This window comes from Enhydra lutris, unplaced genomic scaffold, assembly GCF_002288905.1.
Source record: "Enhydra lutris kenyoni isolate GAN:26980312 unplaced genomic scaffold, ASM228890v2 scaffoldscaffold3, whole genome shotgun sequence".
NCBI lineage: Eukaryota > Metazoa > Chordata > Mammalia > Carnivora > Mustelidae > Enhydra > Enhydra lutris.
This window is the reverse complement of record NW_019154087.1, coordinates 85,169,656-85,192,679: the sequence shown is the minus strand read 5'-3', so window position 1 is coordinate 85,192,679 and position 23,024 is coordinate 85,169,656. Positions and strand designations below refer to the sequence as shown.

At 38.7% G+C, this 23,024-nt stretch overlaps 1 protein-coding gene across 2 annotated transcripts in view; it reads left to right on the top strand.

Moving 5' to 3' along the window:
• Window positions 1–23,024, top strand: part of LOC111154144 (protein phosphatase 3 catalytic subunit gamma) — a 103,580-nt gene that overhangs the window by 27,865 nt on the left and 52,691 nt on the right. For both annotated transcript variants that reach the window (XM_022513562.1, XM_022513570.1), the window contains exons 2-3: window positions 15,473–15,670; window positions 16,002–16,126. In XM_022513562.1, coding sequence (XP_022369270.1) covers window positions 15,473–15,670; window positions 16,002–16,126 — 323 coding nt within the window. The remainder of the gene's footprint in view (window positions 1–15,472; window positions 15,671–16,001; window positions 16,127–23,024) is intronic.

The following is a 23,024-nucleotide window of genomic DNA, read 5'->3' as shown; positions in this document are numbered from 1 at the left end:
TAGTTTCTCGTGTATTTAAAGCTGTATTTATAATTGTTGAAAGGTTATAGAAAAGAATTATGACTCTCAGAATTTTGCATTCATTTTCTATTGCTGTGTAACAAATTACCACAAACTCAGTGGTTGAAAAGAGCAACCAATTTTTAGCTCAAAGTTCTGTGGGTCAAAAGTCCAATCATAGCATGGACTTCTCTGTTCAGGATCTCAAAGGCTAAAATCAAAGTGCCCAACAGATGGAGTTTTCATGTGGAGCCTCTGGGGGAGAATCTGTTTTTAAGCTCATTGAAGTTGTTGGCAATTCTCGTGGTAGTAGGAATGAAGTCCCTGTTTTTTGCTGGCTTTCAACCAGGGGTCACTTCTAGAGGCTGCCTGCATTCCTTGCTACATGGTCCCTTCTCTCTTGAAGCCAACAATGCAGATCTTGCAAATAAAATCTGTCTTATACTTCAACTCTCTGAAATCTTTTTTTTTTTTTTTTTAAAGATTTTATTTATTTATTTGTCAGGGAGAGAGAGCAAGCACAGGCAGACAGAATGGCAGGCAGAGGCAGAGGGAGAAGCAGGCTCCCTGACGAGCAAGGAGCCCGATGCGGGACTCGATCCCAGACGCTGGGATCATGACCTGAGCCGAAGGCAGCTGCTTAACCAACTGAGCCACCCAGGCGTCCCTGAAATCTTATGTATGTTACCTCTAGATCCAGATTTAAAGGTCTCATATGATTAGATCAGGCCCACCTGGATAATCTTATTTAAAGGTCACCTGATTTGGGACCTTAATTATGTTTGCAGACTCCTTTCACAGCAGTACCTACATTATTGTTTGATGGAATAACTGGGAGAAAATGTGTGTATACCATGGGCCAGAAATCTTGGGCCTACCCCCTGCCTACCATAATGTCTTTTTAATGCTCTGAAGCATAAGCCTCTGTGACATCTTAGTAACTCTTGGTGGTTTTAGGTGTAACTTAAGTTTGAGGTTGAATTTTTCATTATTACTGGTAAGAGTCAGTTTGGGATACAGCTCTGCTGATCTGAGAAAAGTCTAATTTATGTATTAAACTGATTACCATTGGGAAAGCTATTGCCAATGGTGTTGCTTTGTGGGTTTTTTTTTTCGTTGTTGTTGTTGTTTTTGTTGTTGTTGTTTGGCCTTGGCATCTGTTACTTTTCTTTTTTTTAAAGATTTTCTTTCTTTATTTGAGAGAGAATGAGAGAGAGAGCATGAGAGCGGGATGAGAAGGGGGAGGGTCAGAGGAAGAAGCAGACTCCTTGCTGAGCAGGGAGACTGATGTGGGACTCCACCGTGGGACTCCACCCTGGGACTCCAGGATCATGACCCAAACCGAAGGCAAGTTGCTTAACCAGCCGAGCCACCCAGGCGCCCTGTTACTTTTCTTTCAATAAAGTCTATAAAACTTGGAAAAAATGGAATGTAGGGCAAAGCAGATAGAAAAAAACCAAACCCATCTGTAGTGCACTCTTCCTTATACTTTTAATCATTTTCTTAGAGTTTTTTTGTTCAGTTAAAATATCATTATAAGGGGCGCCTGGGTGGCTCAGTGGGTTAAACCCTCTGCCTTCGGCTCAGGTCATGATCTCGGGGTCCTGGGATCGAGCCCCACGTCAGGCTCTCTGCTCAGCAGGGAGCCTGCTTCCCTCTCTCTTTGCCTGCCTCTCTGTCTACCTGTGATCTCTGTCTGTCAAATAAATAAATAAAAATCTAAAAAAAAAATATTATAATCATATAGTATATGAAATAATTACATATGCTGACTTCTTAAGTATATGTTTTTCTTTGATTATAAAAGTAATACAATCATTGAAAAAGGTTAAAAAATAGGAAAGTAAGAATAAAAAAATTAGTGCACTAGTACTAGCACTACCAGCACTAATTCTTGGGTATATTTCCCTAGTGCCTTTTGTAATGTATTCTTTAGTCACAGTTTAGATCCTATTGTATGGATTTATTTTCAGTAGAATTACCACCGGAACACTTATAGATTTTAAGTAAGAGGCATTCAATATATTATATGTTGCTAAGTAGTTTTTTGTGTCTTAACCTTTAAAAATGACTTCACTGGGGCACTGGGTTGGCTTAGTGTTAGGGCATCCGATTCTTTATATCGGCTCGGGTTATGATCTCACGGTCGTGGGATTGAACCCCGCTCGGAAGGGAGCCTGCTTAAGATTCTCTTTCTCCCTCTCCCTCGGCCCCCATCCTGGCATGTATATACTCTCTCTCTAAAATAAAATAAATCTTAAAAAAAAAATGAGTTCACTCTGTAGGACTTTTAGATTCATAAATGTTTCTTTTATTTTCAAAGTTGTACATGTGTATGTATATGTATATATTTGTGTGTATATATGTATTGGTACAGGTCATAATCAATATTTACTGAATATTTAAAAAAAACAAAACAAAACAAAACAACGCCACCATCTGTCCAAATTGACTTACTCCCTAAGGGTCCCTGACAGCTGAGTTTTCACTGTTTATTATTATCATCAGTGGATCAGGGATACCAGCATTTCCATTGGCTCTTCCATCTTCTTGCTTGGGATAGGATACCCTGGCTCTGGCATCCCTATGTGGGACAGCAGCTCAAGAGAGGAGACTGCTTTGAAAAGAGTTTTTTCTTTTTCTTTCTTTTTTTTTTTTAAGTTTTATTAAGTAATCTCTACGCCCAATGTGGGCTTGAACTCGATCTTGAGAACAAGTTGCATGCTCTTCCAACTGAGTCAGCCAGATACCCCAAAAAGAGGTCTTTTTTTTAAAAATAATCTTTTAGAGAGAGAGCGCATGTGTGCTAGTAGGGGGAGGGGCCAAAAGGGAGAGGGAGGGAGAGAATCTTAAGCAGACTCTTGAGGGTGGACCCCTGATGTGGCTGGATCTCATGACCCAAGATCATGAGACCTGAGTGAAAAACCAGAGTTCTACACTTAACTGACTGAACCACCCAGGCACCCACTGCCCCCACCAAAAGAGGTCTTAAAAGAACATTTTAGACTTAATAAAACAGCATTCTATGCCTCCTCTTACATCTTCTCCTGGTTTCTTATACTATCATGCCAAAATGTTTCAGCTGAAGGTACAGACTGATATCAGACCTCAGTGCACTGTTTTCTTGTGAAACACTGATAGGGCTCTCTTGCTATGTAAATTTTTGTAAAGATTTATTTATTTACTTGAGAGAAGAGAGAGAGTATGCAAGCAGTGGGAGGAACAGAGGAAGAGGGACAAGCAGACTCCAACCTGAGTGTGGAGCCTGACCCAGGGCTCAATCCCATGACCCTGAGATCATGACCTGAGCCAAAATCAAGAGTTGGCCACATAACAAGTGCCCTTCTTGATGTGAATCTTTTTTTTTTAAATATTTTATTTATTTGTTTACTTTGAGAAAGAAAGAACATGAATGGTAAGGAGGGACAGAGGGAGAAGGAGAAGCCGACTCCCTGCTAAGCAGGGAGCCTGACATAGGGCTCTATTCCCGGACCCATGAGATCATGACCCGAGCTAAAGGCAGATGCTTAACTGACTAAGCCACCCAGGTACCCCTTGCTATGTGAATTTTTAAAGAATAATGAAAATCAGGGACGCCTGGGTGGCTCAGTTGGTTAAGTGACTGTCTTTGGCTCAGGTCATGATCCTGGAGTCCCAGGATTGAGTCCCACATTGGGCTCCCCGCTCGGCAGGGAGTCTGCTTCTCCCTTTGACCCTCCCCCTTCTCATGCTCTCTCTCTCTCTCAAATAAATAAATAAAATAAAAAAAAAAAGAATATAGAAAATCATTATTTGAGTTGCTTGACAATGAAAATAGTTTATTACTTACTATACTTTTAGTTTTGAGGAGAGAGGAGAGGTAAAGACAGATATTTTATTATGATATTTTCCTTGCAGAGTGTCCAAAATGTAATTTGCAATTTGGATATAGTTATTGACCATATCAAGAGAGTTTCTGTTTGAACAGTGGGGTGAAAAAAAGAATATCATTCCAGAAACACTTTTCCTGGGGTTGGGAAGGAACTAAAACGAAGATGTGCACACAAGGCAAGGTTTGATCTCAGAGTTACATAATCTTGAAATCAACCAGAACTTCTGAGTCTAGGGTTCAAAGTGAATAAAGCTTGACTTGAAAATCTTTATTAGTACCATGATGTCTTCATTTTAAACTGAGAATTTGACATTTTATTTTGAACCAAGTATTTTTAAAATTTTGCTTTATATCAATGGTTTATTTTTGCATTTTTATCCCTCCTGTTCATTTAGAAGAAAAAAATGCTGATTTAAAAAAAATTTATTTTATTTTATTTATTTCTTTGACAGAGACAGATCACAAGTAGGCAGAGAGGCAGGCAGAGAGAGGAGGAAGCAGGCTCCCTGCTGAGCAGAGAGCCCGACGCGGGACTCGATCCCAGGACCCTGAGATCATGACCTCAGCCGAAGGCAGGGGCCTTAACCCACTGAGCCACCCAGGCGCCCTGATTTTTTTTTTTTTTTTTAACAACTAGCAGATCAGAAAATATTTAGTTTATGCAACTTCTAATATAGCACCCTAAATTACTTTAGAAACATTTGGGAATGTATCTAATGTTTTCCTTATAATAAATGAATAAATATTCTCATTTGGTAATAGCTTAGAAAATATAGGATGGACAATTTAAAAAGCACTCTGATTTAGAGGTATTGTTAGAGGCATTGGGAACTTATTATTTTTTTTACTTTGAAATAGAGAAAATATGACAGATTCTCCTTTTCAAGAAATGGCCACAACTGTATTTCTAGTCCAGATACTCACAGGATTTTGCCACTCTCCATTAATAGGTGGAATCCATTTCCTCTCCCCTTGAATTTGGGCAGGCTTGCTACTGTTCCAACCAGCTGGGTGTGGTGGGAGTGATAGGATGTGATTTCTGAAGCTAGAATATAAAAAGGATACAGGTTCCTCTTGGCTTTTTCTTTTTCTTGGGATCCATATTCTTGGAACTCAGTCACGTGAGCAGGCCATGTGTAGATCTTCTCATCCCAGACCTGAGCTAAGCCTCAGCCAATAGCCCGTGTTAACCACTGGATGAGTGAGTGAGTGAGCTTTCAGATGATTCCAGCCCTTGGTTACCAAGTATCTGGTGGAGCTCTAGATATCATGGAAGAGAAACAAGTTAGCCCCACTGTTTCCAGTGCTGAATTCATGGTCCACAGAATCTGTGGGAGGTAACAATAATTATTGTTGTTTTAAAGCCACTAAGTTTTGGGGCGTCTGCGTGGCTCAGTTGGTTAAGTGTCTGACGCCTGGTTTTGGCTCAGGTCATGATCTCAGGGTTGTGAGATCAAGCCCTGGATCGGCCTGCTTAAGATTTTCTCTCTCCCTCTGCTCCTCCGCCCCTCTCTAAAAAGAGAAGAAAAAAGAAAAAAGAAAGTCACTAAGTTTTAGGTAATTTGTTACACAACAGTAAATAATTATGTGCAAGTTTTAGACATCCATTATAGGGGAATAATCAGATGTGGACAAGGATATAGGTGTATGTATATATATATATTCTTATATATATATAAGAATTTTCACTATAATATAATTTATAATAGTATATAAATTTTTTTCTGAAAAAGCCTGTCAGTAAGAAAATCATTAAATTTGTGATACATCCATTATTTCCTCAAAGAAATTAAGTTTCTATATTTTCAAAAAAGAAAGTTTAAAGAATTTCTGCAGTCTATTCTGTTATAATGATTATTAAAAAATATAAAATATAAAACTCATTAAATTGTATGCTTATGTAAGTAAAGATGATTAAGGAAAGAAGTATGTATCTGATGAAGGGGACCTACTCAGAATATGTAAGAACTTTTATTAGTTAATGGAAATAATATATTAAGTAAATTTTTAAATGGATAAAAAGATTGATTAGAGATGTCCCAAAGATAGCTAAATGGCCAATAAACAGATGGAAATGTGCTCAACATCATTTTTCATCACGGATTTGTAAATTAGAACCCCAAAGAGGTACCTGTAGACACTCACTATTATTGAATAAAATTTAAAAGCTTAACCAATACCAAATGTTGGCAAGGCTATGGAGAAACTAGGACCCTCACAACTCACTGGTGTGAATAAAATAGTATAAGCCTTTGGTGAACTGTTTCACAAAACTTATGTCTACCCCCTATCTTGCAGTCCCACCCCTGAATATATACCCAAGAGAGAGGAGTGTTTATGTCCACTGTAAGATAGATAGAAAAATGTTCATAGCAATTTTTATTCATTTTATTTTATTTTTTAAAGTAATCCCCACACCCAGCATGGGGCTTGAACTCATGACCCCAAGATCAAGGATCATGTGCTTCACTGACTGAGCCAGCCAGGTGCTCCCATAGCAACTTTATTCATAATAGGTCAAAATTAGAAAGCTAATCTAGTAACACATTTTGCTGTGTCTAGCCTAAGGCTTAGCATGTAACTGTTTTTAGTTTAATATGTGATATTAATGAAAATTAATGTAGGGCATCCCAGTCCCCAATTTTCTAACTTTCTTTTATTATGTTCAGTTAGTCAACATATAGTACCTCATTAGTTTTTGTTGTAGTGTTCAATGATTCATTAGTTGAATATAACACCCAGTGCTCATCACAATACGTGCCCTCCTTAATGCCCATCATCCGGTTACCCCATCCCTCCACCCCCCTCCCTTCTGTAACCCTTAGTTTGTTTTTCGGAGTCCAGAGTCTCGTGGTTTGTCTCCCTCTCTGATTTCTTCCCATTCAGTTTTCCCTCCTTTCCCCTGTGGTCCTCCATTCTATTCCTTATGTTCCACATATGGGTGGAACCATATGATAATTGTCTTTCTCTGCTTGACTTATTTCACTCAGCATCATCCCCTCCAGTTCCATCCATGTCAGTGCAATAGTAGGTATTCATCCTTCCTGACGGCTGAGGAATATTCCATTATATATGAACCACTTCTTTATCCATTCATCTGTTGAAGGACATCTCCACTCCTTCCACAGTCTGCCAGTTGTGGACATTGCTGCTATGAACATTGGAGTGTGTTTGCTCCTTCTTTTCACTGCATCTGAAAACTGCGGAACACTTCACAAATTTGTGTATCATCATTGTGCAGGGGCCATGCTAATCTCTGTATCATTCTAATTTTAGTACATGTGGTGCTGAAGTGAGCATCCAATTTTCTAACTTCTAAAACTGTTTTGAAATTTCTTAAAATCCTGTGATTTTGAATTTGGAGGACTAAAAGAAACAACTTATAGATTGCCTAGAACACATTATAAAAATGCCAACTTTTTCTCTACATTCAGCTCCAATATTCCCTTACTCTTGGATCATTCTTTAGTTTGATTAGTTTTTTTAAGAGCTTATTTATTTATTTGTCAGAGAGATGGCATGAGCAGGGAGAGCAGCATGCAGAGGGAGAAGCAAGCTCCCGGCTGAGCAAGGAGCCAGATGTGGGACTCAGTCTACTGACCCAGGGATCATGACCTGAGCTGAAGGCAGATGCTTAACTGGCTGAGCCTCCCAGGTGTCCCTAGGCTAGTTTTAGATTATTATTATTATTTTTTAAGATTTTATTTATTTATTTGGCAGACAGATATCACAAGCAGGCAGAGAGGCAGGAGGAAGCAGGCTCTATGCTGAGCAGAGAACCCGATGCAGGGCTCGATTCCAGGACTCTGGAATCATGACCTGAGCTGAAGGCAGAGGTTTTTAACCCTCTGAGCCACCCAGGTGCCCCTGAACTTGTACAACTTAACAGCAAAAACAAGCAAACAGTCTGATTAACAAAAGGGGAAAAGGAACTGAATAGACATTTTTCCAAAGAAGACATATAGAAGGTCAACAGGTACATGAAAAGCTGCTTGATATCACTCACTAATTATCAAGAAAACACATATTGAAACCACAGTGAAGACATCATCTCACACCTGTTAGAATGGTTGCATTGTGCTCCCAAAACAAATGAGGGCCAGCTGGAGACTGTCCGAATTTTTTTTTTTTAAGATTTTATTTATTTATTTGACAGAGACACAGCAAGAGAAGGAACACAAGCATGGGGAGTGGGAGAGGGAAAAGCAGGCCTCCCACCCAGCAGGGAGCCCGATGTGGGGCTCCATCCCAGGACCCTGGAATCATGACCTGAGCCGAAGGCAGACACCCAACAACTGAGCCACCCAGGCATCCCAGACTGTCCGAATTTGAGGTATATATTTTATAGAGATTAGGCAAGCATGTGACTGTGTGTGACTCTTGACCTCTGGGTCATGAGTTCAAATCCCACGTTGGACACAGAGCTTACCTTTTTTTTTTTTTTTTTTTTGGTGAGATTTTATTATTTATTTGTCAGAGAGAAAGAACGCACAAGCAGTAGGAGCAACAGGCAGAAGGAAAAGCAGGCTCCCCACTAAGCAAGGAGCCGGATGCGAGACTTGATCCTAGGACCCGGGATCAGACCTGAGCTGATGGCAGATGCTTAACCAACAACCACCCAGGTGTCCCCAGAGCTTATTTAAAAAAAAAAAAAAAAAAAAAAAGAATCAGCCAGACTTGCTGATAAATTGGGATTTGGGGAGTATTGGGGAAATTGTGATTAAGGGAGGACTGCCTAGCTTTTTGGCCTGAGCAACTGGGTTGAGTGTGGTTCTATATATTTAGATGGAAAAGACTAGAGGTGGTATGGGAAATAATAAGTTTAATTTTGGACATATGTTAATTTTTTCTCACCATATAAGTTTAAAGCATGTGGCATCATGGTTTGATTAACATATAGTTTGAAATGATTACCACAGTAAGTTTAGCTAACATCCATCTTTTCATATGGATACAATAAAAAGAAAAGAAAGAAGAAAAAAGAATTTTTTCCTTGTGATGAGAACTCTTAGGATTTGCTCTTTTTTTCCCCTTAGGATTTGCTCTTAACAACTGTCCTATAGATCATACAGCAGTGTTAGTTGTAGTCATCATGTTGTATATTATATCTCTAGTATTTATTTACCTTATCACTGGAAGTTTATATCTTTTTAAAAAAGATTTGTTTTAGGGAGAGAGTGTGTGGGTCAGGGAGCAGAGAGAGAGGGAGAGAGTAAATCCCAAGCAGACTCCCCACTGAGTTCGGAGCCCGACATGGGGTTTGATCTCATGACCCTGAGATCATGACCTGAGCCAGAATGAAGAGTTGGATGTTCAATCAACTGAGCTACCCAGGTGCCCCAGAAATTTGTATCTTTTGACTACAGTGCTCCCATTTCCGCCTCCCCTCCACCTCTGCCTCTCGCCTCTGGTAACCACAAGTCCCATCTCTTTTTCTGTGAGTTTTATTTTGGTTTGAATCTACATGTGAGTGAGATCATACAGTATTTGTCTTTTCTCTGACTTATTTCACTTAGGATAATACCCTCCAGTACCATCCATAATGTCACCAATAGTGGAACTTTCTCATATTTTATGGCTGAATAATATTCCTTTGTATGAAAATACCACCATTTCTATATCCATTCATCCATTAGTCAACTCTTAGGTTGTTTCCGTGACATGTTAAATTTTAAATATGTATTAAACATCCAAGTAGATATTAATTGGGTGGTTGAACTTAAGAGCCTGGAGTTCAAAGGAGCCTTTAGGCTAATCAGTTTTTACAAGGTTTGTGATAAAACCCTTGGTTTTATTTGATTATGCTGCAAGTTATGTTAATTATGAAATAAAACGATTTTCACAATTCTTTAGTTTTATTATTTATGCCAAATCGTTTTCCCCCATTATTTATTGTGAATGTTTATTTTTTATGTGGATACACTTCAAGTGGCTTTTTAAAATACCAGTCATCCTTGAATTACAAGACCTCTTCTACTCTTCAGGGGAAAAAAGTACCGTAATTTTATTCTATTTTATTTTATTATTTTTTAAGATTTTATTTATTTATTTGACCTAGATCATGAGCAGACAGAGAGGCAGGCCGAGAAAGAGGGGGAAGCAGGTTCCCTGCTGAGCAGAGAGCCTGATGCGGGGCTCGATCCCAGGACCCTGAGATCATGACCGAGCCGCAGGCAGAGGCTTTAACCCGCTGAGCCACCCAGGCACCCAAGTACCGTAATTTTATATTCCCTGAATTATCACATTTCTGGATAAGTCACCTTTTGGTTCATAGTTTTTTTGTGTTTTTTTGTTTTTTTTTAAACTCTATGCTGGTGTTTTGAGACCCTTCAATCCCTCTGTTAACTCTTCTTCATTGGTAGGGTTTGTAGTTTATAAAATAATAGACCTATATTAAAAATGAAGGGATCACTCCCCCCTCCCAAATTATGATATAATATAACCAATAAAGCAGTAAATTGAGTGCTGACACTGTTGACATTTGATTCTTTCATTTAAAAATGCCTAATTTAAGTTTTTGAACAAATAAAATGTCTGGAATAACTTAAATACATTTTCTTTGGAATTTGAAAAATTGTGCTAAGTCATTGTTTTAGAAGTATGACCATAAATGGAGTTTTTAAAGAGGTGACACACAGTCTCAGAAACAAAGAAGAGAAACTTCAGTGCTTGGTGTTGAGTAGTTGGTTTATAATTTGAAAGAATGCAGGAACTGAAACTCTTGTGTTAGAATTCATATACTTCATAGTTTAAAGTAGGTATAAGATGTTAGAAGCTGAAACTTCAGCTTGTTCATTTGCCTGCATATAGTGTTTTGTTGTATTTCTTGTTAGTGAAATCCTGTGTGCCATTAAAAACAGTTGGAAATGAATGTGATGCAGACTTGGGTTCTTAGGAAAGATTATTCACTGTGAAGTGAATAGTGAAGTCAGCTGAAAATCCTCTTATGTGTACATTAGATGAAATAAAATAAACTCTGGCTTGAAGATGTGTACATACATAGTATTCAGATTTTAATTCTAGTCCTATTCTTGTTCCCCTGACTCCATGTTTATCTAAACCAGTGTTACACGCAAAGTGTGGTCCATGGATCCGTGTCAGTTTATAACCTGTTATTAGCTTTAATAAGTACAGAAATTGAGCATTTAAGAACTTAAATAGCAGTTTGACATTGGCACAGCATCTAAGCATGTGATCATTTTTCTAGTGATTTATTTTTACTGCATTTTACAAAGTACAGGTTTTGACACGTTAGAGGTTGGACTGGGGCAGTTCCCACAAGTAGTTTGCAAAGCACTATTCTAGATCCTCTTTTTTTCATTCAGAAATCCCAAACTCCTGTTTCCATGTGGTCACAGTAGAGACTGGGAAAAGGACATAAAGACCTGAAAACTATTACTTTGTGATGACTGGGAATGAAGGTGCTGATTATTTGAGATTAGTTGGATCTTTTTTTTTAATTTTTAAGATTTTATTTATTTATTTGATAGAGAAAGAGGGGGAGCGCAAGCAGAGGTAGTGGCAGGCAGAGGGAGAGAGAGATGTACACTCCCTGCTGAGCAAGGAGCCCAATGCGGGGCTTGATCCTGAGACCCTAAGATCATGACCTGAGCTGAAGGCAGATGCTTAACCAACTGAGCCACCCAGATGCCCCGAGATTAGTTGTGTCTTTACTTAGAATTCCCTTAAACCATTTTCCTGTTGCACTCTAACCAATTTTAGTGTGCACAACTGTTGCCTGGGACACCTGTTAACAAAGGAGAGGACTGTGCTGAGTCTCCAAAAGTTTTTGATTCTACCAGGCTGAGGCCCAAGAATCTACATTCTAAACAAACACCCCAGCTGATTCTGGAGAATATTGTTTCTGGATAGGTGATTTAAATCAGGATACTGGAGAGTAAAAGAGGATGCTATTAAATCATATTAGGACAAGATAAATAATTTTGAGAATATCCAGATAGGCATGCTCAGACATATGATCACTGTACTTGGGGCATATTTTTTAAAAAATATAGGTTTAAAGTTTAATTGGAAAGCTCTTGCTATTTCCTTCCATGACCAAACTTAGCTAGATTTCCTTTAGTCCTCTCAGGATGGTGGCTGTTCCCACTCTTGTATGAATCAATGTCAACTATAGTGTGTATACAACAAGGAAGATGGAATTCAGGGCTTCTAAACATAGCTAGGAGTAACTTGTATGTAACTCCTTTAAGGTTGAAGATTCTTTTCTTCTGATTTGAAGGAAATTGATTTTATTTGTCCTTAGCTAAAAATTTAGGACTCTTCTGGAACTTTCTGTTAAGCATGTTGTCTCAAGCCCATCTTAATTCCTCTTAGTGTTCCTGGCTCAGCTGTGTCCCATTTCTTTTAGCTGGGCATAATCCCCTTGATCCATTTCAGCCTTGCTTTTGTTTTCATTTAACTAAGTGACTTGTTTACTTGTTTTAAGTAAATCGCAATGGAAGAATTTGAGAGAAAGAAAAGATACCTTTCTAAATTTCTTTCTCAAGAGTTCTTTAGGTTGTTGTCACCTCTCCTTACATAACTTTTATGATATATAGAAAAAATGATTTTCCTATTTTGTAAACTGTTACCTGATTACAACTAAGTATTGAAATGAATTTATTTTCATTAGTAGTGATAATATTGCTGTGAGAAGTCAAACAATATCTGTGGATCTCTTGTCTCTGGAACTACCTCTATTATAATACCTTTTTTGTCAACTCTAATACATTTGATTTTATATCGTTTCATTTTGTTTTTAGTTTGTTGGCCAATTTCTTTTATTTACATAGTGGATATAAAAACAACCAGGCTCTCTGTGGCGTTCATTTCAAAATGGAGAAGGGCAGATTGGTTAGCCAGAAATTGAGAGTAAGAGCTTGAAAATCAAAAAGAGGTAAATTAAGTATGAAAAGGGGAATGATTAAATGTGGAACCTTCCATTTATTTTTCTGGATCAAGATTTCAGAGGACTTGGTGTTCTCTGAAGTCACATACATAGGCTCTTGATTGAACCTTGTGTAAATTTCTTTCTTTCTTTTTTTTTTTTTTAAAGATTTTATTTATTTATTTGACAGAGAGAGATCACAAGCAGACAGAGAGGCAGGCAGAGAGAGAGAGGGAAGCAGGCTCCCCGCTGAGCAGAGAGCCCGATGTGGGACTCGATCCCAGGACCCTGAGATCATGACCTGAGCCGAAGGCAGCGGCTTAACCCACTGAGCCACCCAGGCACCCTAACCTTGTGTGAATTTCTTTAAAGAGAACTTTTCTAAGACTTATATTTTTAGTTTTTTCCACTTTTTTTAAAAAAATATTTATTTATTTGAGAGAGAGAGAGAAAGAGAGCACTGAGCTGGGAAGAGATGGGAAGAGATGGAGAATCAGGATCCCTGCTGAGCAGGGAGCTCATGTGTGGCTTGATCCCGGGACTCTAGGATCATGATATGAGCTGAAGGCAGTTGCTTAACCAACTGAGCCACCCAGGCGCCCCGGTACTATAATTTTTTCAGTAAGCTTTGAATAACCCAAATGAGTCAAGTTGTAGCTAAGAGCATGGTGAATTTACCATAGGATTTTTAAGTCTAAAATTTTTATAGTGCCTGTAGATTTCAGCTTGATTCTCTCTTTTTCTTTTCTTTTTTTTTGAGAGAGAGTAAGAGTGAAGGCACACACCATGTGTGTGCAGGCTGTGGGGAGAGAGAGAGGGAGGGAAAGAATCCTAAGCAGGCTCCACATCCAGCTCAGAGCCCAACATGGGGCTAGATCTCAGAACCCGGAGATCATGACCTGAGCCGAAATCAAGAGTTGGACACTTAACCAGCTGAGCTACCCAGGTGCCGCCCCCCTTTTCTTTAGGTTGTATTTTTTAAAATTTAATTTTATTTTTTTTCAATGTTCCAAGATTCATTGTTTATGCACCACACCCAGTGCTCCATGCAATATGTGCCCTCCATAAAACCCACCACCAGGCTCATCGAACCCCCCCCCCGCCAAAACCCTCAGTTTGTTTCTGAGTCCACAGTCTCTCATGGTTTGTCTTCCTCTCCGATTTCCCCCAATTCACTTTTCCTTTCCTTCTTCTAATGTTCTTTGTATTATTCCTGTGTTCCACAAGTAAGTGAAACCATATGATAATTGACTCTCTCTGCTTGACTTATTTCACTCAGCATAATCTCCTCCAGTCCCATCCATGTTGATACAAAAGTTGGTATTCATCCTTTCTGATGGAGGCATAGTACTCCATTGTATATATGGACCATGTCTTCTTTATCCATTCATCTGTTGAAGGGCGTCTTGGCTCTTTCCACATTTTGGCAACTGTGGCCATTGCTGCTATGAGCACTGGGGTACAGATGGCTCTTCTTTTCACTCCATCTGTATCTTTGGGGTAAATACCCAGTAGTGCAATTGCAGGGTCATAGGGTAGCTCTATTTTTAATTTCTTAAGGATTCTCCATGCTGTTTTCCAAAGTGGCTGCACCAACTTGCATTCCCATCAACAGTGTAAGAGGGTTGCCCTTTCTCCACAGCCTTTCCAACACATGTTGTTTACTGTCTTGTTCATTTTGGTGCCCCCCCCACCTTTAAAGTTTATTTATTTATTTAAATAATCTCAACATGGTGCTTGAACTCATGAACCCAAGATCAAGAGTTGCTTGCTCCTCTGACTAAGCTAGCCAGGAGCCGCTCACTATAAAGCTAGAAGTAGAACCACCAGGCATAAATTACAAATTAAAATGAGCTCATCTTTTAAATGCATAATTTATAGGCTTGTAGATGTTAGATCATAGATAATCTAAAGTAGACTACATTATAATCTTAAGTAGACTTCCATCATACAATGAGATGATGGCCAATTTTAAAAACATCAAAAAAGTTTTTTGTTAAAGTTGGTAGTTCACCATGATATTACATGGACTTTATATCAAGAATAAACTGAAGTTAGTTTTTAGCATTTACAGATTAGAAAACACAACTAGACCTTCCTTATCTGTTCTCTTCAACTTTATACTGTTTTACCGTAGCAAGTAATTCTCAGGAACAGCTCTATTCAGTTAGCAGTGTGCTTGTTATCAGTAATATTTTAGTCAACTACCTTTTAATAATAAAGTATACAACTATGATTCCCCTGATCAGGAGCTGAAGTCAGACTTCTAAAACATGGTTCCATTATGTCAGTTCTATGGAAAAATAAATGCCCTTCAGTGCTGTGATTTCTTTCCCCTCATTTTAACCACAGTTTCATTTTTAACACATTTTCCATAGAGAAAAGATACTCGTATCATCTAGTCCCTGGTCTTTTAGTTTATTTTCTGAATCATCTTCAAGTCTTTCATGTTTATACGTAAAAACATAATTCATACATACACAGATATGCATTCATTTCCTAAATAACTTTGACTTTAACTGTGGCCTTTTTAAAAATTAGAACCTATCATCTATATTATGATAGTATCTCAGATTTCTTTCCCCATATACTTCTGGTATTGTGGATGTGAGATCATAGTGATGTATTAGGTTTAATTTGTTGCATAAAGAAATGGGGTCATGGTTCTCTGTACATTTAAGTATTTTAAATTACTTTTTCTCTCCTCCTAGCTGTTCCCTTTCCTCCAACCCAACGGCTTACTTTGAAGGAAGTATTTGAGAATGGGAAACCTAAAATTGATATTTTGAAAAACCATTTGGTGAAGGAAGGGCGACTGGAAGAGGAAGTAGCCTTAAAGATAATCAATGATGGGGCTGCCATCCTGAGACAAGAGAAGACCATGATAGAAGTAGAGGCTCCAATCACGGGTATGAGAAGTAATTGCATGGTGTTACTTAGATTTGAGCTAATTTGAAAAATGATTACAAATAACCAACTAAGGTATGTGATAATATTTCTAGGAATTATGAGATAGTCTTAGGATTATTCAGTAGGTTTGTTATTCATCAAAGAAATAAAATTTAAAATACCTAATATTTTCAGTAGGACTATTCAGTATTGATAGATTGACCACAATTATAGAACATTCTAGTCAAAAGCTTCTGTGATTTAAAAGCTAAACTGTGATCTTACTGGTTTATTGCCATTTCTCTTATAAGAAATAATTTTTCATCTCACTTTGTGTCCTTTTTTCCCTAGTGTGTGGTGACATTCATGGACAATTCTTTGACCTGATGAAGTTGTTTGAAGTTGGAGGATCACCTAGTAACACACGCTACCTCTTTCTGGGTGATTATGTGGACAGAGGCTATTTCAGTATAGAGGTAAAAATTAAACTGGATACGTTGGAACGATCATATTGTCTTTTTTTAGAAATTTGCTTTCCTTTCTTTAGTAGAAGAAATTAAAATGAGAGCACTGGCAGAATTTGTAAACTTCAATACTTCCAGTATTAAAGTGTTAAAGAAATGCATTTATAGAAGAAAGATCTATTCCTTCTTGTAGCTTCTGTATGTAGTAGACATATAGAAAGCTGTATTAACCCAGCTTTGCAAATAAGTTAAATGCTTACCAACCTTTCCTCTTGAAGATAGTGTATAGGCTGTGTATAAATGACATAAATGGCTATTCACCCTAAACAGGGTTTGAATTAGCCGATCTTAATTATAAAACCATAAGTTGCTGGACTATGATTTACTTTTATTTATTTATTTATTTATTTATTTATTTATTTATTTTAAAAAGGATACTAAATGTCATGGCAATCTCTAGAACAAATTTTTTTTTTAAATTTATTTATTTATTTGACAGAGATCACAAGTAGGCAGAGAGGCAGGCACAGAGAGAGGAGGAAGCAGGCTCCCTGCCAAGCAGAGAGCTGGACGCGGGGCTCGATCCCAGGACTCTGGGATCACGACCCGAGCCGAAGGCAGAGGCTTTAACCCATTGAGCCACCCAGGCGCCCCTACGACTTACTTTTAGATTAACACCCTTTACTTTTAGATTAACGCCCGATGCTAAATAAACAGGCACTTAGCTTATCATAGGAATAATTTTTTTTTTTCAGATTTTGTTTATTTATTTATTTGACAGACAGAGATTACAAGTAGGCAGAGAGGCAGGCAGAGAGAGAGGAGGAAGCAGGCTCCCTGCTGAGCAGAGAGCCCTATGCGGGGCTCGATCCCAGGACCCTGGGATCATGACCTGAGCCGAAGGCAGAGGCTTTAACCCACTGAGCCACCCAGGTGCCCCATAGGAATAATTTTTTATATTGTTGCACATAGTAAGCAGTTAATCATTGTTCATTAAAGGAAAAAATGATTAAAGTTAATGAAGTTAATGGAAACTTACAATTTACTTAAATATATTTGGAAAATTGAATGATGAGAAAAAATGATTAGAATTAAAATAAAGTAGGGGCACCTGGGTGGCTCCATTTGTTAAGCATCCAACTGTTGATTTTTTTTTTTTTTTAAGATTTTATTTATTTATTTGACAGACAGAGATCACAGGCAGGCAGAGAGGCAGGCAGAGAGAGGAAGGGAAGCAGGCTCCCTGCTGAGCAGAGAGCCCGATGTGGGGCTCGATCCCAGGACCCTGGGATCATGACCCGAGCCGAAGGCAGAGGCTTTAACCCTCTGAGCCACCCAGGCGCCCCCCAACTGTTGATTTCAACCCAGGTCATGATCTCAGCATTGTGAGGTCGAACCTTATGTCGGGCTGCACTCTGGAGCCCTGCTTGGAATTCTCTCTTTCCCTCTCCCTTTGCTCCTCCCCCTGCTCTTTCTCTCTCTCAAATAAATAAATGAAATTTTTTTTTAAGAAAAAAGAATTCGGGGCGCCTGGGTGGCTCAGTGGGTTAAGCCTCTGCCTTTGGCTCAGGTCGTGATGTCAGGGTCCTGGGATCGAGTCCCGCATTGGGCTCCCTGCTCAGTGGGGAGCCTGCTTCCCTCTCTCTCTCTGCCTGCCTCTCTGCCTACTTGTGATCTCTATCTCTCTGTCAAATAAATAAATAAAATTAAAAAAAAAAAATTCAAGTCAAGCTATTGTGTATAAAAGATAAAACTATTTTAGAACCTAATGCAAAGACTTGAGTACAGTGGAACCAAAGCACATTCATGTTTAATGTCCATTGATTCAGCTATATGTGCTTGGCAAATAAAAGAGAAGTAACTTTTGAATAGTGCAGGTAACTAAATTTATAATGTGGCCAGAATAAGTTTGAGATGAGAAATTGAGTCTGCTTGCTGTTCTTGTAGTCTTTAGTTCTGCTTCTCCCTCATAGTGTGATAGTCTCACTGTACTTAGTTTCTAGTGGCTAAAGACTTACTGTATGTACAGCATCACTCCTAGATCCAAATCAGCTATCTTACCTAGTGCTCATTCAAAGAAGCGGCAGTTATTCTAAAGCTGCCAGAAAAATATACAGGAGAAATAGATTGTCCTCTTCTGTTAGATGGGTGGTCTAAATTCATGAATCAGAAGAGTTCAGTGTTACCTGCCAGAGCCTCAGATTAATTTAGTGTCATCTATGAGGACACAAATTAGTGGTAGAAGCTAAGAAAATAATTGTTTCCCTGCTACTCAGTAAATTTCCAAGGTCTCTTAAGTATGTATCTGGGATGGGTGGAGATGATACCTGCAGACTATATCATGAAATGTTTCTCTATTCCAAGTAACCTAAGTGTCCATCAGTAGATGAATGGATAAAGAAAATGTGGTCTGTATATATATATACCAGATATAATAGGATATTACTCCAACATAAAAGAGAATGAAATGTGGCCATTTGCAACAACATGGATGGACCTAGAGGATATTATGCTAAGTGAAACAAGACAAGGACAGATAGTATATGATTTCACTTATATGTGGAATCTACAAAACAAATGAACAAACAAAACAGAAGCAGACTTATAAACGCAGAGAACAAACTGGTGGTTGTCAGAGGGGGTGGGATGTAGAGAGTTGGGTAAAATAGGTAGAGGGGATTAAGAGATACAGAGTTCCAGTTGTAAGATAAATAAGTCACAGGGATGAAATGTATATCACAGAAAATTTAGTCAATAATACAGCATAGAATATGTTATACTAAATGTACAGGCATTACCAAAGAGAAAATGTTCTTAGATGTCTAGGTGATATAAATGTTATTTGATGATCAATTGTTGACATGTTGACAACTAATGAATAATTGTTGACATACAGAAAGGATTGTTGAAGTGGAGTACAAATTCTGTTCACACTGAAATAAGTGATTTTTGAGTGTCTGAACAAATCTGATAATCATGAGCCTGTAGGGGGGCCTGGGTGGCTCAGTTGGTTAAACCGGCTGCCTTCAGCTCGGGTCATGATCCCAGGGTCCTGGGATCAACCCCCCGCATTGGGCTCCCTGCTCAGCAGGGAGTCTGCTTCTCTCTCTTCCTCTGATCCTCCACACTGTTCATGCTTGCTTTCTCAAATAAATAAAATATTTTTTAAAAAATCATGGGCCTATAATTGAATTATACAAGGTAATTGTGCAATTGCATATATAAGGAAATAAAACTTCAGATTAGAGGCCAAGAAGTGCATCAACCAAATTACACTGAAATATGGATATGAATTTTGCTTTTATATATCTCATTACTTCAAAAAGGTGACTTGGTCTTTTCAGGAGTCAGAAACAAAGACCTTGTTAAATAAAAAGATGTATCATGTTCTTGGCTGGGAAATAGAGAAAAAGAGAATGTGCTTTTTAAGTTTATATATGAATTTAATGTCCTTTTTTTGAGTGTAGTTAACACACAATGTTGTATTAGTTTCAAGTGTACAACGTAGTGATTCAACAAGTTTATAAGTCTATGCTCACCACAAGTGTAGCTACCATAATCTTTACCATAATCTTGACTGTTCCCTATGCTGTATCTCTTGTTTCTATGACGACTGTTCCCTATGCTGTATCTCTTGTTTCTATGACTTATTCAATAACTAGAAGCATATACCTCCTACTTCCTTGCACCCATTTTGGGAGCCCCCCACAACCATCTGTATGTTCCCCTCTGGCAGCTGTAAGTGTGTTCTTTGTTTTTATAGGTATGATTCTGCTTTTTGTATGTTTGTTTATTTATTCCATTGCTTTGTGTTGGATTCCACACAGAAGTGAAATCATATGGTCTTTGTTTTTCTCAGCCTGATTTATTTCATTTAGAATTTAATGTACTTTTTCTTTGGAATATTCTGTGTAGGTTGATATGTCAAAAACAAAAGTCAACCAAAAAAAAAATCATCTAAGTATATTTGTGTTTACGTATTTAAGTTTCATATTTGTTTTGCAGTGTCTGTCTCAAAATGTACACATATTTTGATCCAACAGTTCCATTTTTGAGAAATACTGCAGATGTACACATAATTATGTACAGACATACGAATGAATAGTTTGTCACAATACTTGAGAGGTTCTACTGGTATTTAATGAGCTGGGTCCAGGGAAACACACATCATCCAATATGCAGGAAACTCCTAAACAACAAAGAACCATGCTTTTCAAATTGTCAGTAGTGCTTCTGTTGAGAAACACTGTTAAATTCTGGGGATGGAGATGAACAAGCAAAGCCAAGTCCTGTACTGGGTTTTCTGTTGAAGGGACAGCGTCCTGTATTTGTTTATGCCTGTGAAAGTCAGGGTAAGGGGCTAAAAGAGCATCAAGGATAGCTAATTTAGATGGAGATTAGGGAAGGCCTATTTGAGAAACTTTAAAGACCTGAGGGAATGAGCCATGCCTCTGTGGTGGGGGTCGGGGGAGGGGTGAGTATATTCCTGCAGAGGACCTATGAAGTGTAAAGGTACTGAGTTTGGAGCTGGCCTAATGCAGTCCACGAATAGTAACAAGGCCAGTTCGGCTAGACAGAATAATGAGTAAGGGGAAGTTGTAGGCAGTGTATCAGAGAGATAGGCAGGGGTTAGATGATGTCAGGCCTTGCAAACCGTAGTAAGGAGTTTGGGTTTGATTCTGAATGTGGTAGGAAGCCATTGGAGATTGGAGCTAGGGAATGATATATTTGTATTTATGTTTTAAAACAGTTTCTCTGAGGGCACCTGGGTGGCTCTTTTGGTTAAGCATCTGACTCTTGAATTCGGCTCAGGACATGATCTCAGGGTTGTGAGATTGAGCTGAGCCCCATGTCAGGCTCCTCTTGGGCATGGATCCTGCTTAAGATTCTCACTCTCCCTCTGCCTTTCCCCCTCCCCTCTCTCTCTGAAACAAACAAAACAAAACAGTTATTCTGGCTGTTTAGTGGTAAACTGAATGGAAGCCTAAGAGTGGGTACAGGGAGGGAGGCCAGTTAGGAATTGAATCCAGTAAGCATGGGCAAGAGATGTCAGTGACTTACATTAGATTTATTGAGAAGTACCTGGATTTAGAATTTTAAAGTCTTTCTTTTTTGGGAGGTGGGAAAATCCCAGTTGAATTAATCAAGCTCTTCAGGTCATGACACATTTATTACTAGTCATTGCAAAGTCCCTCTCTGCTGTTTTACTTTTTTTCTTATCTGTGAACTCTATTTTTTTCCTCCCTCTTGCCATTATATATGTTTCTGTTATGGTTAGTATATACCAGAGAATACATAGACTACATTACATTAATTTTTTAATATGTAACGTTTTGGTGGATAAAGTATTTTAATTTTACATTAGTATTATGGTGCTTATTCAGTGGTCCCCACACATTAGCATGTATCATAATTTCCTGGAGCAGTTGCTCCAAAACAGATTGCTGGGCCCCACCTGGAATTTCTGATTCACTAGATCTGAGATAGGGTCTGAAAATCTCTACTTCTAAAAAGTTGCCATGTGATGCCAATGTACCACACTTGAGATGGATGTGAGCACACTGAGAACCACTGCTGTAGCTTTGTTTCTGTTAATTTGGATATTTTTCACTTACCGTGATGTTTTTAGATTCATCCAAGTTCTCTGGGTCATTGCTTTCTGCCTGCTGCATAGTGTTCCATAGTTTACATCTCTGACATTGTAGTCATTTATTCTCGATGGCGGACACCTATGTCGCCTGCAGTTTCTTTCTACAGTTGAGTTGCTGTGATGGATATTCTTTTTTTTTTTTTTTAACATTTTATTTATTTAATTGAGAGAGAGAGAGACAGTGAGAGAGAGCATGAGCGAGGAGAAGGTCAGAGGGAGAAGCAGACTCCCCGTGGAGCTGGGAGCCTGATGCGGGACTCGATCCCGGGACTCCAGGATCATGACCTGAGCTGAAGGCAGTCGCTTAACCAACTGAGCCACCCAGGCGCCCTGTGATGGATATTCTTATATAAATCCACTGATGGTCCCATGTTGTAGTTTCTCTGTGGTTTATCAACAAGAGTGGAATTGTCAGGGAAAAGGATATATACTTTCATTCTTGAACTGACAATCACAGATTCCTCTTCAGAATAGCTGTACTGATCTATGTGCCTGCCTGTAACACCTAAGAGTTCATATTTCCTTACAGCCTTCTCTCCAGAATTTGGTTTTGTCTCATTTTCTTATTTTTGAGTATAAATGATGAGTCTAAAATAGTATGTTATTGTTTCAATTAGTATTTCTCCAATTACTGATGAAATTGAGCATCTCCTCATATGTTAGCCATTCCAGTCTTACAATCACTGTTAGGAGTTTCTTGTTTGACCTTTAAGATACAGATTAGACATTTGCAAACAAATTTCCATATCTGTTTTTATTTTTTTTTTTTAAGATTTTATTCATGTATTTGTCAGAGAGAGAGAGAGAGAGAGAGAGAGGGAGAGATCACAAGTAGGCAGAGAGGCAGGCAGAGACAGAGGGAGAAGCAGGCTCCCTGCCAAGCAAGGAGCCCGATATGGGACTCGATCCCAGGACGCTGGGATCATGACCTGAGCCAAAGGCAGCCGCTTAACCAACTGAGCCACCCAGGCGTCCCTCCATATCTGTTTTTAAAAAAATAAATGTACTTGTCAGTGTATATTGCCTTTTAAGTGCTGCTCTATCTGGGTCCCACAGATTTTGATATGTATGGTTTTTATTACCATTTATTATTATTTTTTAAAGATTTTATTTATTAATTTGGCAGACAGAAATCTCAAGTTGGGGGAGAGGCAGGCAGAGAGAGAGAGAGGAGGAAGCAGAGAGCCCAATGAGGGGCTCTATCCCAGGACCCTGGGATCATGACCTGAGCTGAAGGCAGAGGCTTTAGCCCACTGAGCT